At 43.1% G+C, this 19,363-nt stretch overlaps 1 protein-coding gene across 1 annotated transcript in view; it reads left to right on the top strand.

The window, feature by feature from the left end:
• The window catches only part of LOC310788378 (transmembrane protein 235-like), a gene marked incomplete at both ends in the record, with an annotated part of 51,582 nt that extends 32,976 nt beyond the window's left edge, over positions 1–18,606 (top strand). The window contains 4 exons of the mRNA XM_083649941.1: positions 4,214–4,359; positions 12,242–12,357; positions 13,722–13,773; positions 18,538–18,606. Of these exons, the coding sequence (XP_083506067.1) occupies positions 4,214–4,359; positions 12,242–12,357; positions 13,722–13,773; positions 18,538–18,606 (383 nt within the window). The remainder of the gene's footprint in view (positions 1–4,213; positions 4,360–12,241; positions 12,358–13,721; positions 13,774–18,537) is intronic.
• Between the last annotated feature and the right edge of the window lie 757 nt (positions 18,607–19,363).

The following is a 19,363-nucleotide window of genomic DNA, read 5'->3' as shown; positions in this document are numbered from 1 at the left end:
AGAGCAGGACCTCAACTGTCTCCTGGAAGGATGTCACCCACTGGTCATCCCCGGACTCTGCAATTTTAGCAGAAAATGAGAGACTTTCTCTGGCTCGAGCCAATTTCTTGCGGTTGTCTTCGGGATTGGAGAGTGCCGCCGTGCCCTTCCTTTTGCGCATTGTTGGCACAGTCAAGTAGTGTAGTACCAGTCCTACTTATACTCCCACTTAGCCTCACCTTTATGACAGTGAACAGGGGGAATCATCTGTGACATTATGTCAACAGTGACATCATCAGTGATGTAAATGATGTCACAATGTCAACAGTGACATCATCAGTGGGAAGCAGGGAAAGTTGCTACATGACGCACGTGATCCTGGGCCGAAGATGCCCTTGTTTGTTTTACCGTGGGTAATAATGTCACTCTCATCAGGTGTAAAGCATACTGTATACTGTATATCTGACTGTACAACTCTGTGCAATCCCTTACTACTATTACCCATCCTATTACCTCTAGGCTGCCTGAGATGGATCTACCATTATCTATTGTTATCTGCCTCTGAATGCAAATGAATCCAGGACAGAGAGTGTGGGAGGAAATTTAAGTGCCATTGGCCTCGTGTCATAAGACACATAATCGTTGGTATGAGTTATTAATCATGGTGCCCTTGCAGGGCTCAGGGTTGCCTTCAAAACCCGCAGACACAGGGTCACATAGTTACATATTTCATTCCATTCTTAAATTCCATTCCACATAAACAGACAGCTTATATCATTCTGGCCGTGAGCGCAGGACAGTGACAAGCTCACTCAGAGATGTGGCCTTGCTGGACCTCTGTCTTGGCTACAGCCCCCCCCCCTCCTCTCGACTCCTGCATTGTTCTGTGAGCTGGTCAAAACATTAGCTTGTGAAGAGATGTAAGATATGTGAGAATACTATTTGAGATATGTAAGAATACAGTATAAAACCTTTGACTGTGGAGCTTTTCCAGGGAGCCAGTCTCTATGCAAATGGAAAATCTACTTGCAAAGATGGATGTTTGCCTGAATACAATTCTGTGAGACAACTTTCCTGACTGCTGGCTTCATTATTTTGATGTCACAACTGGTTTTCTGGTCACCGGTCTCTTTTGGCTTGAGATGCTATCTGGTTAATGCGGATGAAGAATGATGTTATTGATACAAATTCCATTCCACAACAGAGAGAAAGTTGGCATCTCTTTGAAGAGTGGGCCCAGATAAGAACCATTATTCATTCACAACATTCATGCATATTCAAGTCATGTGGATCTTGCAATAATGAAATCTCACACAGAGGTAGATTTATATATCAGTATTCAGATAATGAACCTCAAACCTTTTCACATGTCAGACATTTTTCAACACGGATTTAATTTGAATTGTGCAAATGTGAGGTATAATTCTTTTGAAGCGACATTTCATTGGCTTTCACTCAGAATTAGCACCAGCCAAATGTCGGTAACACATGCAAAGTGGCTGATGGATTTGCTTCACTCATCAGCCAAAACAACAACATTCACTAGCCATTTGGCCGGTGGACAAAACAGTTAATTTTGTACCCTGTTTTCACTTCCGATCACAAAGCCGTCGAAGGAGTGGTGAATCTCCAATATTAGCTGTCCTTGGCAACCACTGGCTGTTCTCCTACTTAGTTGTCAATATCGATTTGCACACAGACAACAAACAATGCTGAATAGTGTAGTCCAGACTCTGGACCAAAGTCCCTCCTTGAACAACTTTTTCTAATTTCTCGGTGTAAAAGGAGGATAATTTTAGAATATTCAAAACAAAAGTACGAAAGAGGGTGATTCATGCACTAAAACAATAAATATACAGTATATTCTGCCAAGGCCAATGATCACTTTAACTCCAGTTCTTGTCAAACTTCTCTTTCTCCTCAGAACACCCAAACTATATTATTTGTAGCTTTATTGCACTGACTCCATTGATAATGAACCATACCTAGCTTCTTTGTTGCATTTTGTGAGTTCTGATGATTGGTCAGATTTTGAATATTGGTGTTCAGCTTTGTAATTTGGACCTATCCAGTTAAACCTCTGTAATATGGTGGTCAAATTAAATTGATTTAGCAGGTAATGGACTATACCAGTTTCTCTTCAAGAAATTGTCCATAATCATAGTTGATTTAGGGCTCCCGTATTTCACTCTGAGCTTTCAGAAGTACCAGCCTTTCCATTGTAAAATATAAAAATGAGTAGGGCCATCAATCTCCTCTCACCTGCCATTACCAAGCTAGAACATTTACACAGCTTCAATCTAGACCACGGGTGCCCAAACCTTTTTAGGACAAGAGACTACTTACAAAAAAATCAAACTACCGGTAGTCGTTGTGAGCTATACTTATTTTCCCCTTGTCCCCTCCAAGTACATATTTAGCACATTTTAACATTATTTAATAATGTTATAATGTTAAATACTGTGGATACGGAGTTAGCTATACTGTACATGAATGGGATTTAGTTTATGAATTAAAAAAAAATATATAGGCTATATTTTTTTATATATATATACACAGTATACATTTAGGATTTCTTTTGCTTATTGATGGCCCAAGATCTACCAGTAGATCACGATCTATCTATTGGGCACCCCTGATCTAGACCAAATACAGCTTGGAGAAATCCATTTAAACAGCAACATATCACCAGTAATTATGCAAAGCCTAATTACATGTATGTTGTTGGGATCATTAGGGCGGCAAAAACAACCCTCTGGATATGTGGTCATGCAGATGTCATTATACTCTGTAAAGGAAGGGAGAAAGCAAACTCCCATCTTTCCATGACTCATAGGTCACATAACTGAATATAATTCCCCCCTACAGGCTCTGTAGACGTCCGGGTACCCCCGTCCCTTTCATACTTTCATATGGTGATCATTTCTGAGGTGGTACTTACTTGGTGTAAAAAAGGTTGAGAACCCCATGCACTAAGAGCCATGCTTAACCCCACTGTGCCCATCCAGCGGATTGTGGGTGGAAAAAAAGTAATGCATAAATCTCTGCTAAGGGTGCTCATGCAGAGTGAGATACTCTAATCGTGTGTGTGTGTGTGCTCATGTTTGCCTAAACGTGATTTGAAAAATGATTTGCTGTGCGGCAGCTATTGGATCAAAATCCAAACCATGAAACACTGTGTCCAGTCAGCTGTTTGTTTGGCAATAAGTAATCAGGTGTCAGACTGTTAGGGAAGAGAGAGAGCGGTGAAGGAAGGACCACCAGCGGCATAGCAGCAGATTCTGGCAGCCGTACTATATAAATTATTAGACCTGCTGAAATGTCATTAAAGTTTTATGGAACAAAATAACTCAATCCTCTTCCTCCAGCATGAGAACACCATCATGGCTACTGCTGAGGCATTCTTCTCTTTGGGTTGGGCCCTTGTCCTTGACAGAGTGCAGTAATCTTGACTCAGCGACCTCGAGGCTCTCCAGAAGAATTTATTGAAGAAACACATTTCAATTAGAACATGTTTTCTTTGCTTACATTTTCCCCTAGTCAGCTGTGGTCATTAAAAACGCATATGTAATCTGCAAATTAATCTGCTCATTGGGACAGTGTTGTGATGTGACCTGCAAGTTGCTTTTGTGAGATGTGCCATTGTCATCAGTCACAGCTAGATGTGTTGCGCAGCATACGGCCCTTAAAACCTCATCTATGTTGATACCATGCCTTATTAGGCTTTTTCTCTCACTAGATTTGGTCAAACAAATGTTGATTCAGTTTTAGGTGCTTTTGCAAAAAAAAAGGAAGTGCTGATTGTAGCTGCCGAAAATATTGAAGAAAAAATAGCTTCACACTTAGGGTCCCTTAAGGACAACGTGCGCCCTCACCTGAGGAACCTGGGTGTCATATTTGACCAGTCCATGCACCTAGACAAGCACATAAAATCCGTGACGCGCACCTGTTTCTTCCACCTTAGAAATATTGCCAAACTCCGGACCATTGTTTCACATGCCGAACTGGAAATGTCCATCCATGCATTCATTTCATCTAGACTAGACTACTGTAACTCCCTTTATTCATATATCAATAAATCATCGGTGGTTAAACTCCAGTTGATCCAAAATGCTGCTGCCAGACTCCTCACCAGGTCAAAAAAGTCATGCCATATCACCCCCATCCTAGCCTCACTGCACTGGCTCCCGGTACAACACAGGATCCATTTTAAAATCCTCGTATTCGCATTCAGATCCCTCCATGGCCAAGCCCCCGCCTATACATGTATCTGACCTCATCCACCCCTATGCAGCCAGCCGGTCTCTGAGGTCATCCGACCAAGAGCTCCTGGCCGTGCCCAGGACCAGGCTAAAAACAAAAGGCGACAGAGCCTTCGAAGTAACAGCCCCGAACCTCTGGAATGCCCTCCCCCCCGATCTGAGAGCCGCTCGCTCTGAGCTCTCGTTTAAAAAACTATTAAAGACTCACCTGTTTAGACAGGCTTTTTAGTCATTCTTAGCCATTGTTTTTACCTGTTCATGCTCTGTGTATGTTTTTATGTTTTTGCTTTTTCTTGTATTGTTCCTGCACTTATATTTCTGTGTTGCTGCTTTTAATGTGTAAAGCACTCTGGGCATTCGTGCTGGGAAGGGTGCTATATAAACAAAGTTTTACTTACTTACTTTTGTTGTGTGTGTGACCAGGCACCTTAACTATTCACTTATTCTCCACTGGTGTGGTCCATCGCGCGGTTCAACATCTATTGCATATTTTTCTTCCACTCTGTCTGCGACCCCAATCACCCCATAGACTTTTCTTTTCAACTAGATTCTAAAGTGGCCGTATCCATATTATGGCAATACAAGCTTTCCATATACTAATTACCAAAGATATTTGACTGAAATAATTTGCCTTTAGGGGAAGGTTAGCAACCATTACCAGTTTGTAAACACTGGATCAACCGTATATAAATCTCTACGGAGTGCAGTGAGAGGCGACTGTATTATCCCATTAAGAAAAAGTGCTTTTAGCCAATCTGCGTTTTCAATTAAAGCTGCTCGTCAGTGGAACCGAATTCCAAAACACATTAGAGATTTGAAAAGATACGCTTCATTTAAACGGAACTTATTAAGAAGTGGCTAATCAGTATCAGCTCTGTCAACATTCAAGTACTAAATGACATCATGCTGTCATCTCTGCTCCTCTCTGCCAGTCTGTGACAATTGTGCTGTGTTTGTCATGTGGTCCAGTGGTGGAAATGGGGGAGAACGCCTGGGGACGCAGTTCCCAAAGTAAACGTTGAGAGGGAACGGTGAGAACAAGAGTTGGAACGGCATTCCTCCTCAGGTTCCCCTTTAAAAAAGTCTCGCAATGCAGTGGAGAGCAGAGCAGAGCAGTGGAGAGCAGAGCAGTGGAGAGCAGAGCAGAGCAGTGGAGAGGGGGCAGCATGAAAGGAGCAGAGAATAGTAGGAGAACATGTATTTGGAAGCTGAATAAGCAGCGTCAACATCAATGTGTCATCAAGTCTGTCATGAATCAAATCAAGGGGCTTTCAGTGTGTTCCTTGAGGAAAGCCACAGGCTGAAACACATCTGTATTGCACTGCTGCTCTGTGGATTTAAATCCTTTTGAAACGTAACCTGTGAGTGCTGCCAGTTCCATTGGACTTTCATGTTGTGTTGGGCCGGCACCCAAAGTATTTATTAGACTGCTGAGTTGAGCGCACCAATTCTTGGACATGACCTACTCAGGGACAGCATAATGTAAAATAGCCTTCAGGCTAACTCTGGCGCATTTACATTTTATGTTTATTAATGTGCATTGTCCCTGTTAAATAAACCTGAAATAAATAAACAAACAAACAAATAAATAAAATTGTCTCGATAATGTAAATGACGATGTAAGGTAGGCCTGGGAACATGATTCATGAAACAAGTGTGTGTGTGCTTGGACTGTTGTATTTCTTATACATACAGGCTTCAAAATAATTCAGTTTGACTTATGCTTAACAGGTCATTTCTTTCTCACCGTCTATCATCATGATGAATACGCCCTTACTTTGAAGTGGATCGGAAAGTTAATTCATCAGGCACTGCCTCAAGGACCTTTTTCTTACCGAATGCAATACAAATGTTCTCACATCGCCGAGAATGATTTCGCCCTCGATGTGAAAAGCCATGTCGTCATAGTGATGGAGCGTCCTTGATTGAGTGTTAGAGACTGTGCTGTTCAAACTACATGCAGCCACAGTGATCGAAGGACAATCAAAGGGGTTCATTTATTTAACAAAGGGGGAGTCAGGTACATGACCCCGTTTAGTGTAAAACCGGATTTCCTTGCCTCTTTGATTGTGTGCTATATGCACATAATGGAAGTCTCAAAACAACACCTCCCCACATAAATCCACACCAGCCATGTAAGGAAGAAATGCCTCCAAACAAGCTGTTTTGATTTTTGTGATTTTGTGACATCACAAAGTAACACTCATGTGCCTCCTTACAGCACTGCCCCTGCCAACTGAATGCTGAAGGCCAAACCTGGTTGTCTGTAGCATAACTGGGCAGTATGGAAAAATGTCCTGAAAACAATCAACTGCACCAAAGCTGGATCACCCTAACATATCTTATCAGATCTCCCGCCCCCCTTCAAAACAGCACATAGTTAATGAGGGGTGAGACAGAGCAGATAGAGAAGTCCCACAGAGGCTGGACTTGAGCGGGGTTTTAAGTGTTCTTCAAAAGTTCATCCTGACTCAAGATGTTTCATTAGCACATTCACATTCACATTCACGCACCATCATTGCAGCATAAGCTGACATGGTAATGTGATTACAGTATATTGATGCTTATACATGACCTACTGCTAGTGTACTGTAGATCAGTAGGCAGCTCACAATACTACTGATATGTTTTTTGCTATTATTCTTTGGTAGTTTACAATAGCTGCACCCTTTCAGAATCAGCAGACAGTAGGATGGTAGACGCTGACAAATGAACATTGAAAATGTCAAATAGATGTAAAAAAAAAAAAAAAAAAAAAAAAAAAAGGTCAAATGGAATGAGATGAGATTGCAAGGAGACACTAGCATTTTACTTTTTCATCCTGCACAGGATTATTCTGAACTTGCTTAAACATCGTGGCCAGATAGCACAAAGTGAAGTAGTCCTTGAGAAAATAAAAATGCCATAATGAGGGAATTAAAAAAAACAACTCTATGCCATTAAAGGGATACTTCACATGTTTTAAAGTCGAGCCCTATATTTGCTACTCACGACTGATGCTTTTGATTGAGTTCTTTCTAAACACAACCCATGCTGTTCCCCATAAAGTAGTGCAAAAAAGAACAGGTCAATGGGCTCATGTTCCCTTCTGTACAAGCTGACTGAGGCTCAGTGAAGTGCACTTTGTGTGCACTGTGTGTGTGTGTGTGTGTGTGTGTGTGTGTGTGTGTGTGTGTGTGTGTGCACTGTGGAGGAGGACATTTGAGTGAGCCTCAGTCAGCTTGTATACAGACAGGTGTGTGACCCCAGTGACCTTGTATTCGTTTTTGCCCAACTTTCCAGAGCTACTATGAGCAACAGCGTGGATTGTGCTGAGAAAGAACTGTACCCATCAACATCATTAATTCATAGCACATAGGGCTAGGCTTAAAAAGTGAACTATCCCTTTCAGCTCACAAAATCTAGATGGCTCTGTAGGTGTAGTGTGGTGGAAGGAATCTAGCATAATATCCTCAGATAGCCTATTCCCATTTCTGAGTCGAGATGAGGACAAAGACAAGACTCATGTGGCCAATTGTCTCCGTTTCTCTCACATTCAGACCTGTTCCTGTCTCAGCAGTCAGCACAGCCAGGGTTACAAGGTTATAGCCTATTAGGTGGCAAAGCCTAATGATACATTCTCCACCACTCATTCCCACATTGTGATCCCCCCCAACCCCAACCCACCCCCACCCCCCTTACGTTAGCCACTTAAAGCTAGAGCGCCTGTCTGGACCAGTGTTGGGGAAAGTTACTTTGAAAAGTAACTCGTTACTTATTTAGTTACTGCCTTGAAAAAGTAATCCCGTTACGTTACTTAGTTACCCACTGACAAAAGTAACGCGTTAGAGTACTTTAAGAGTACTTTAGTTCAGAGTACTTCTCCGTTAGAGTACTTTAAGAGTACTGCTGCGTTAGAGTACTTCAGTTTAGAGTACTTTTGCGTAACAAAACATGAACACCCCTTTGTGATTCCATGCACATGTTGGATATTGTCCCTTGCAATTTATTAATTCTCTACCTTATTTAATTTCTTAGCCAATCCATAAAGTTGAACTGTAACTCTGCAAGCTTTAATAAGTAATAACAGGAATGACAGATGCTATAGCCATTTTACAGCTTTTTATTAACGATTCATTCGTTTCATTAAAGAACAAACCAAAGCATGGCTACAACTTTTTTTTTTGCAATTCAACTTCAAGTTTTTCTTTTCACTAATGATTCAGTGACAAAATCAAAAACATGCTTTGCCCTACTACCATGTATTACAAAAGTATAAAAGTGCAGGCTCACAAATAAACTAAAATAGTGCATTTGGCTTTTCAAATGAATCAGATTCACTCGACCAATATTCCTTCTGCTATTCCCACAGCGAACTGAGCAGATAAGAAAATAAAACATGAGGTAGTTGCCGACATAACGTTTAAAATTAAAATGTGCTAAACGTAGCATCCATACAAAATAAAGTGCATGTTTAGGCCTAGCCTAAACATAAAATAAATACCTTGCAACAAATAAATGCAGTTACTTACAAATGAAATGACTGAGTGAAATATTCCACGAAAACATGCATACAGTACATGTAAAAACATTTTTTAAAGTGCAGGGTCAAACAGGAAATAAACTAAAAGTGCATTTGGCTTTTGAAATCACAGATTCACTCAATATTCCCTCTGCTATTAAACGATCCAACAGCAAAAAGAGCACACATGAATATGCCTGCCTATAAGAACCTCAAAATGCAAACTAAAGCAACTAATTTCAAATGTGTCAGTCAGTAGTACTCGGTATCCCTGTCAGAGCATAATCAGTCAATCATCATCATTCATTCATTCTTCTCACTCATTCATCCACTAACCCCATTATTCTATTCAGATGACATTTGAAATGCAACCATGGGTCGTGGCAGGTTGAGAGGTGCTTGTGTCTGTCTGGATGTCTGTCAGTCCGTCTGTCTGGATGTCCATCTGTCTGTACGTCTGTCTCTGACCAGACGTCTGACTCACCCAATCGAAAGCTTACTCTGCTACTCCAAAGTGGTGATTGTAACGCATGAGAAGAAGCTTTTCAAAACGCTTGTCGGATAGTCTGTTCCTCTTGGGGGTAAGAACAAGATTTCCCAGGCTAAACAGTCTCTCCACATGTAGACTCTACGGTAGACAGCGGTAGCATGTCCTCCACTACGTACCGAGCTACAAGCTTGTTGACTTCCTTCACAGACACCATACTGAAAGTTAGCTTTTGCTGTTTCGGAGGAGGTGTCCCGGTGTCCTCCTCGGGTCTTTTTTCCTCCAGAGGTATTGCGCTGTGTTTAGCTTGCAGGTGTTTCTTCAAATTTGAAGTGGAATTCCTCGCAGTTGACAGAGTCTTATCAACTCCTCGGCACAAGTTGCATTTCACGATTATGTTCTTTTCCTTATCGTTGACAACTTTGAAGTATTGGGAAAACTTCCAGGAGGAAAACGCTGTTTTCTCTGCAGCGGCCATTTTGCGTAGTAGTGACGAGCTTGCCCGGGCATGCGCACACTGACATAAACACTGCCGTCACGTGATAAGAATCACAGACAGAGGCAGCGGAGATTTTTTTCTCTCTGTGACAACGAGAGAAGCAAAAGAAAGAACGCAATTTAAAAAGTAACGCACTGCTCATTTGAAAAGCTAACGCGTTACTGATTACATGTATTTAGAAAGTAACGCGTTACGTTACTCGTTACCTCCGAAAAGTAATCTGAGTACTCTAACGCGTTACAATGTAACGCGTTACCCCCAACACTGGTCTGGACACTCCAGCACATTACACGGGTTCCTTCTTCTAGCACCGTAGGAGGCTGCAGATCTCATGACTCAGGATTGAGTGGTCTCATAAACCAAGGGGCTACTCAATCCCCGGAGGGACGTGGATAAGATGCGTTTTCCCTTCCCGCCGCCTGCAGCCCGGCACCACTTGGAAAGTTAATTAAGGCGCACCGTGTGCAGCGGGATCGTTTTACAAATTGAGGAGGGCACGCGGGTGTCGCTTAAACGCCTTTCCTTGATTTGAAAAGTGCATGAAAATATAAGCGAGTGAGATAAATGATGAAATGGATGGTATGATTGATGCGGGGACGTGTCTGTGTGTGTGTGTGTGTGTGTGTGTGTGTGTGTATAGCCTATCCTGCATCACATGGACACACACACACACACACACACACACACACAGTGTGGAAACAAAGGCTGGAAATTGTGGACTGATGAGGCTGAGAGAAGAGGCATACTCAGACTGCAAAGAGAAGATCTCCTAAAAGCTTTCAGCTGGGAGGGAATACAATAGGATACATGCACCTATATCCCTGGCTGATTTAGTGTTGTTAAGGGACATAGAATAATGTTTCAGCCTCCAAGGACAGCTGGCAAAATAATGGAAAAGTATGATTCAAAGAGATTTATTTATTTACTTTTTGAAAATGCATAATATGAAGACTGGTAGGGTGGGTCACATATACACCCAGAACAGAATAGTACCAGCTCCTGTTGATAAAAGCTGCAAAATGCTACCGGCTATGAACTGACAGGGATAGAGAGGAAATGGTTTTATTATTCTTTACCTTTGCCTCTCTCTCTCTCTCTCTCTCTCTCTCTCTCTCTCTATCTCTCTCTCTCTCTCTCTCTCCCTATCTCTCTCTCTCTCTCTCTCTCTCTCTTTCTCTCTCTCTCTCTCTCCCTATCTCCCTCTCTCTCTCTCTCTCTCTCTCCCTATCTCTCTCTCTCTCTCTCTCTCTCTCTCTCTCTCTCTCTCTCTCTCTCTCTCTCTGGGTTTATTCCAGTGGAACAATGGCATTGTTTGTGGCCACTGGGTCTCCTTTCATAACGCTGAGACAGGATCCACAGTCCATTTGAGTGTAATAAGGTTAAGGTATATGATGATAACAAGGTTAAGGTATATAATCATAGCAAATAATGCAAAGAGGACATGAAGTGAATTGATGGGCGATGCTTCATTTCCCCTGCTGGCTAAAGATATCATTCCGGGTGGCAGGAGTCATTGTAAAGGTGCATGCCTGACAAAGACAATGTAACCTAATCAAAACCCTACACACATTCCCACAGATTTCATTCAAAACACCACCTGAATCCTTATGACATGTTCTGCCCGTGGCGGCTAATGTAAACCTAGGATGGACAAAATGTTATGTTTAGTTGCTTGAATCCGGAGAAAAAGGCTGAATTTAAAGCGAGGTTAGGGGTCGTGTTGCATTATTGATTTAATGGTGAGGAAATGTCGACAGTGTTTCCTTTATTGAATGAATAAATAAACTGAATCCGCGACGTGGCTGCAGTCTTTGCAATAAATAGGTGCTTTCCTCGGCTTTATCACAGTCATTATGCATGCAGCCTGTGGGCTAGTAATTAATCGTCCAACAAACCGACACAGAATGTTCCTAATGTTCAAATTGACCCATCCTCCCTCCACTGGACTCGCTGTGCTGTTGTTGGGGTTGGGACGCTTTGGGGCGATATCACATAGTCCACTGGGGGGCAGCGTTGTACCATACTGGAGTCTTCTCACCCCAGGCTGGCACATGCTCATGTAGCATCCACAATATGTTGTTGGCCACAAAATGATGTCTTTGTTGCCCAAACTGTCCTTCATCATCATGCTGTCAGTCTCTGTACATCGTAACACTGTGAATATCATTTGGCTTTATTAAAATAGTGTCCCTCTTGACTCTTGATGAAAAATGACCAGAATCTGTGCATATTTTCTAATTTCGGCCTCTTAAGTTTCGCTCCCTTGTTTTTCGAAAATGTCATTGAATTAAATTTCCCCCAGAAATGATAACAAGGTTAGGAAAGTAAGCACAGGTCACACTGAAGGCCGTGTTCAAGGATTACGGTCCATAATGAGCCCGAGAGCCTTACAGGAAAAGTGACCATAGGAGGCCAAGTTGTTCCCCGCATGGGTCAGGAACCCTCTGTCTGTTTGCCTCATTGTTATTAAGGCATCTGTTACAAGGGATTGTCTGTCTTTGTCTTCCTGCCAGTCGGTCAAAGAAATGACTGGACGCAGCCACCTGGCTGGCATGGGCGAGCTGCCACGCATGCTGTATGTCACTCACAGCAGGGAAGTGCAGAGGGCACAGCTGGCATCCTGTTTCCAGTAAGGTCTGGCAGGGTGTGTCCACACATTGTCGTGTGAGCGTTGTTTCCTGACCTCTTCCCTGCGACCGTTGCCGAGGTCCTCCTTTCCCCCTCTGCTGCAGAGATGCCACCAGGGACGTGTATTCAAACCACGGTTATCTTTGAAAAAGCAATGCTTTGCATTAGCAAACCTTTGCATGCCCTTCCAGAGGTTTTTACATAGACACGCTGAAACTGAACTCACTGCCCTCAGTTGTTGAGTTGGCCGCATTGTCACATCAGTAGACCCGAATCCTCGCCGTAAAACATCCAAACTTCCTCGCATACTTCATTTTATAGTGTTGGTAGTGCAGCAGTGGATTCACCAAGAAGAGGGTTGCAGGTTCAAGTCCCGCATGTGCCCCCGTGCTTGGTCAGGTGTCCATACAGGCACATTTTGGCCATGTCTACAGGCCAGGTGGGAAGCCAGATTAAGGGTATGTGTCTTCTTGGTCGCTGAACTAGTGCCTCCTCTGGTCGGTTCAGGGGGAGGGGAACTGGGGGGCGAATAGCGTGATCCTCCCACATGCTACGTCCTGCCGGTGAAACACCTCGCTGTCAGGTGAAAAGAAGCAGCTGGCGACTGCACATGTGACGAAGGCAGCATGTGCTACAACTCATGGAGCTACAACCGGGGCAGCAGCGGGACTTGGCCAAGCACAATCGGGGAGAAAATCAGAACAAAGAAACATGTTTTTGCTTATAGTGTTTACTTACTTGCAGTCAAACTGACCTTTGCTGTCACTTTATGGAATTACTTGCAGTCAAAATGACCCTGATGTCACTTTATGGAATGACTATGAAATGGCCTTTTCTTCTCTGTCATCTCTGAACAGGCCTCTATTGTCTGAGGTTCAGGTCTGTGCCGTTCTGTCCACAGACGCTTTGGCACGACAGCGGAGCTCACTATGGGGCTTTCATGTGGCAGATGATGACGCCCATGTCTCGCATGTGGAAAAAAATGCTTTTGTTGAGAGTGTGTTTGGAATGTCTTCTCTGGACCTGTTTCTGATGTCTTCGTGTGGAGAACAAAGGCCCACGTTATGGTCTTTTGCTACGGACGGGAATAAACATCTCCCCCTCAAAGCTGCCAGGCAGTCATATACTTACAGTATATGGTAAACAAACAAACAATTATGCAGTGTTTCCCAGGATAGAACTCGTTTCCCATTTGGACTGCACCGAGCTCATGTGTCCAGCAACTTGTTCAAGTGGCCATCACATTGGCTGGGCTAAGACGTGTGATTGTTCCCGTATAGACACGGGTATGGTGCCAAGGCAAACAGGGCTTGGAGATGGTCGCTACGTGGCCTCTTACCATCTTCACTCCCCGCCTTCTACCAGGGCAAAGAGCCCTCCCATCCTGATTCAACAAAGGGGCCCTCCCCTCCTCAAGGTAAGCTGTATTGTGTTCCCCAGGGAGATGGAGCTAAAGTTAAGGCCAGACGGGAAGAGCCAAGCATGAACTCATTGTTGCTGTTCCTGCCAGCACTCCTGCCCCCCCCCCCCCCCCTTCCCCCCATCTCACTCTCCAGCCATAGAGACAGACAGGAGCTTGGATTTGGGTTAGATGAGGTGTAAGAGACTTCACATACACTACGCTCAAGTGTTACGGTAAAGAATGGTCAATGCTGTAATGATATTAAACATCTCTCTCTCTCTCTCTCTCTCTCTCTCTCTCTCTCTCTCTGCCGGTCTCTCTTGCCCGCTCTCTCAAACAAACTAGAGAGGGCCTGGGCTGAATTTTATGATGGCTATGAGCTCTTTGAAATATTACAAGAATGCGATGGGGGTCATAAAGCAGGTGTTTTTGAAGTCATGATGATGTAGGCAGAGCAGGCCAGTGCAGCGGTGTGGTGTCTCTGTCTCCTGAAGCGTTGAGACTAGAAGGTTTTAAAGGTCGCCTGAGGATGCATATACCATAAGGGCAAACATTACAACCCATCACACAATGACTCATACTACTACTATTCAAGCACTGGCGGTTCATTCACAAATGCATACTCTCACAGATCAGCCGCTGCAGCACTCATTAGATTAGAGACGTTAATGCTTGACCATGTGAGTTTGTCTTATCTGTAATTCAGTCATTTGCTGATAAGGTGGGAACTGGTCATCTGCTGGTAGATCAAACACCAGACAGCCGCAGTACTGGCAAGCAGTCTGTCAGGTTACTAGGAAAGAGGAAACAGTTGAACATATTTTTTTTAGATTGTGTCATTAACAAATTCCACATTACAGTTCCTTATCGGGCAGGTGGTGTGATTCAAATTTCACATTAAATTCGAAAGTCAGAGTTGTGTAAACTGCAACCGATCAGGTCTTGTACAACAATCTGTCTGACACGAAAAATAAAGGTGCTATCAATGAAAGGATCTTCAAGCTCCACAGTAAAGACTTTTGTTTCTTGGAATTATGTCACGTCAAAACTGCACAAGGGAGGAAACTGATATATATATATATATATACCGTATATATACCGTATATATATATATATATATACCGTATATATATATATATATATATATATATATATATATATACGTACATGTCCTTGTTTGTTGGTTTTGTGACTAAATTTGCATAAGAGCGTGATGTGTGCAATATTGAGATATCTGAGAGATAGCATGTCACTGTGCACACACATGCACACAATCATTAAGCATTCTATATATCAGCATAATTTCATATATATATATATATATATATATATATATATATATATATATATATATAAAGAAATATATATATATTTATATATATATATATATATATATATTATATATATACATTTATATATACATATATATATACTGTATATATATACTGTATGTATATATATATATATATATATATATATATATATACAGTATATATACACACAGTATATATGAAATGATGCTGATATACAGTATAGAATGCTTAATGATTGTGTGCATGTCTGTGACATGCTATCTCTCAAATATCTCAATATTGCACACATCACGCTCTTATGCAAATTTAGTCACAAAACCACCAAACAAGGACATGTACCTGTACGCACACAATGTCTATTATTCCTTTCCCAACATTGTGGAAAATTGCCTTTTGGTGACTGCACCTTTTTACAGTGAAATTCAATGGAAGTCCCTGCTTGTATGAATCACGTGACTGAGTTCAGTGTGTCGGAAAAGAATACGGCGGCAGTGCCGCCGGGTCCGGGTTTTGGTATCTGATGAGTGTTTGTGTCAGGTTACTTAACATCAACCTGTGATGAGTGTTTGTGTCAGGTTACTTAAGATCAACCATGTGGAGAGAAAAAAACAACCCTGGAGCAGTGAGAGATTACATAGTTGCAAGAATAATAGAGTCAGCTGATTACATGTTTGACTATTTTTGATACTTATCTGTCTATGTGCCACTAGCCATCCCGATAAAGTGTCCAGGGTGAATTTTGGACCTAGGACAGATAGAATGGTTTCAATGTTTGCAGTTATTTTGCAGCATTGTGAGTGTGTGAAGCAGATTGTGTGGAGATAGGAAGGAGAGAGTGACAGACTGGATATATTCAGACGCTGTAAGTCTATACGTATTGCTTTGGAAATAATGTACCACCCAGTAACCACATGTCAGTTCACTGTCTCTTCAATACATTTCTCCTGCATTCTGCATTAGCCCTGTTCACAATTCATTCTTCAACTTTGCAGAGCCTCCCCTGAAACTTCCGGTGGTTGAAAACAGAGAAAAACTTTTTTTTTAGACACAATTAACCTTTCACAGTGTTCAGTGTGATCTCTGGACGTGGGACACATAGAACAGTTTGACATGAGTGTTATGTTGTTATTTTTAGCATTGGGAGAAAGAAAAAACTGTTTGTGTTAACATGAAAGAAAGAGAGAGAGAGAGGATGTGTGTGTCAGTGAGTTGATTCAAAATGAAAGTCTCTCTCCCCTGCCTCCCTGCGGTCATCTGATCCACTCGCCGGCAGACCCTGTGGCATTACCTCAGACCGGACGGGCTTGGGTTTCTCTCCTCGCCTGGACACAGGCGGGCAGGACAAATGTCCCTCAGCCCATTCATCCTCCAGCAGTAGTTCATCCGCACGCGCCACAGCACCCTGCAGCCGATAACTCACCAATGCACCCAAAGACTATATCTGTCTTAGCACAGTCTGCTATCCATTCTTTATCTTCTTTATCTTTTAACAAAAAAACAGATGGATTTAGTTGGTTCTGCTGCAAATCAATTTGCTTCAACCAACGACTTGTCTTGATTGAATCAAGTACCCTCTTCTTGATAGTGGAGTGATCTGCCTTATTTCTGACTTGTTTGAAGGTTTAACACTTGCTTATAGACAATTCCTGAAACACATTAAATTAACTCGTTAACCATTCGTCACTTCTTTAAAGATTGTTTTTTAAAGAAGAATTAGACTGAATTTGAGACTAAATAGCTTTTTTAATTGACATTTTGTTTGCCATGTGGTCTCTTCTTTACAAGCACAGTGGGCATAAATCCACATAGCACCGTTTGAACCAGGTCACCAGTTTAAAGGTAAATCACCGCCTAAGGAAGCAAGGTGGGGAATCATCAATCAACCTTCCTCCTCGTGGTACTCGTCCATTTTCAACAAAAGTGATCTTTTACGTAGCCTGCTAATCGCCTTTCAGCTATGCTTAGTTGTGCATCTTAACATTATGTGATGTTCAGAATTGCACATTTGATTGAGCACCAATTGATCCATCTGTAAAGCGAGGCTCACGGAGCTCAAGTTTGAAGTGTCAAAATCAATTCTCACAGTCATGACTGAACTTGTTCAGATGTTGCGCTTTTGATCTTCTCGGCAAGACGCAGCACGGAAAATGAAATCTGACGCTAATGAATGATTCAATAATCGATACTGACCCACACTACTACCCACACTGCATTACTTATCTACATTACAGGCTATGGCGCAGATAGTCACCCTTACTGCTGACTTAAAGAGAACTGCACTCCATTTGTTTAAGCAGGGCAAAGCTGGAGGTTGCAGTGACGACACTGTGCCAAGCTATTTGTGGCCGTCATGTTTGTGTGTGTGTGAGTGTGTATCTGTGTGTCTGCTTGTGTGCGTATATTTGTCTGTTTTCTTGTATGTGCGTACAGCATGTTTGTGTGTGTGTGTGTGTGTGTGTGTGTGTGTTTGTATATCTGTGTGTCTGCTTGTGTGCGTATATCTTTCTGTTTTCTTGTATGTGCATACAGCATGTTTGTGTGTGCGCGCGCGCACGTGTGTGTGTGTGTGTGTGTGTGTGTGTATATCTGTGTGTCTGCTTGTGTGCGTATATCTTTCTGTTTTCTTGTATGTGCATACAGCATGTTTGTGTGTGTGTGTGTGTGTGTGTGTATCTGTGTGTCTGCTTGTGTGCATATATCTTTCTGTTTTCTTGTATGTGCATACAGCATGTTTGTGTGTGTGTGTGTGTGTGTATCTGTGTGTCTGCTTGTGTGCATATATCTTTCTGTTTTCTTGTATGTGCGTACAGCATGTTTGTGTGCGCGCGCGTGTGTCTGTGTGCTTGTTTGACTGGAAGTGCCAGCGTGACTCAATACTGGCAGAGGGCTGAGCAGAGAGCCGTTGGCTGGCGTCACTGCCGATCTGGTCTGGTCAGGGTCAGGCGATGTGGTCTCCCAGGTCCCCACCCTGTCAGGCTGCCTGACCGCTGCGCCTGTTTGCTGTGCGCAGAATGGGCCTTAACCGGCGCCACATGTCATGTCACCTGGTTGTCATAGTAACAGTGTGGTCAGCCCTTTCCTGTAAAGAGTGCAATAACAGATCCATATCCTGGATCACAAAGAGCCCTGGAGGGATTGCCTGAGAGAGATAATACACTCCCTCTTCTTGTGTTGTGTGCCTGTCTGTATTCATGTCTGTCTGTCTCTGTTCGTTCTTTCTTTCTTTCTTTCTTGTTCAGTCACACAACCTGTCTGTCTACCTGTCTGTCAATCTCTCTTGCTTTGAACTCGCTCTGCCGCTCTCCTTTTGTTTACTATTCCTCGAAGTCGAATTCCATGAATGTGTCGCTGTCCTGACAGGTTGGGGTGACTGTAAATGCCAGACAGATGATCGTAAACAGGTGTATGCTTATGGTAATAATCACCTTGTGTGGGGCAAGTGTCATGTGTGTTTTCCCGTTTTTAGGCCCTGGCTCCAAACCGCCTGCGTTCCAGATCCTTTACTCTGGCCTGCAGGATTGTGTTGCTCACCTGAGACAAACAACATGTTCCTAGAAGCCGACAGTGACCATTTTTTCTAGGCAGTGCAGCAGCTTCTATAAGCGACTGTGTGTGTTTGAGCACCCAGGGGTGGACTGGGATCATAATTCAGGCCGGGCATTAGATACCAAGCAGGCCAGGCCGATACGGGCCGCCGCGCGTGCCGGTGTCCGAAGGGCACCGGCGAAAAATTTGGGCCAGTTGAAGCCCAATTTGGGCCGTTTGAAGCCCAATTTGGGCCATTTGAAGCCAGATTTGGGCCGTTTGAAGCCCAATTTGGGTCGTTTGTAGCCAGATTTGGGCCGTTTGAAGCCCAATTTGGGCCGTTTGAAGCCCAATTTGGGCCGAGTCCAATTTTACAATGAGATGCACCCACTTTAACCCTGAATAAAGTAATAAAACCACTAGTAAACCAGTAGGCGGCGCCTGGCCTGCTGTTCAGTGAGTGGCCTGACTGCGGGCACCAAATTTTTTTTTTTTTTTTTTTTTTCAGACCAGGCCAGGCCAGGCCACCGGGCATTTGCCCGACGTGCCCGATTATGGAGTCCGCGCCTGTGAGCACCTGTGAGCACGAGAAGTGAGTGGAGACACAAGGCGCCGCGGCTTCAAGCCGGTGAAACGCACACACGCAGGCATGCGGATGCACGCGCAGACACGCAACGCACGGGTCCGACCTGTGCAAAACTGCACCGCTTATACTTCAACACGTGATCTTTACAGGAACTAACTCACCGTATGTCACAATGTGCGAT

The sequence above is a fragment of the Poromitra crassiceps genome (assembly GCF_964638095.1).
Source record: "Poromitra crassiceps genome assembly, chromosome: 13".
Lineage (NCBI taxonomy): Eukaryota > Metazoa > Chordata > Actinopteri > Beryciformes > Melamphaidae > Poromitra > Poromitra crassiceps.
Note: the sequence above shows the minus strand (reverse complement) of the source record. Positions and strands in the feature narration are given on the sequence as shown.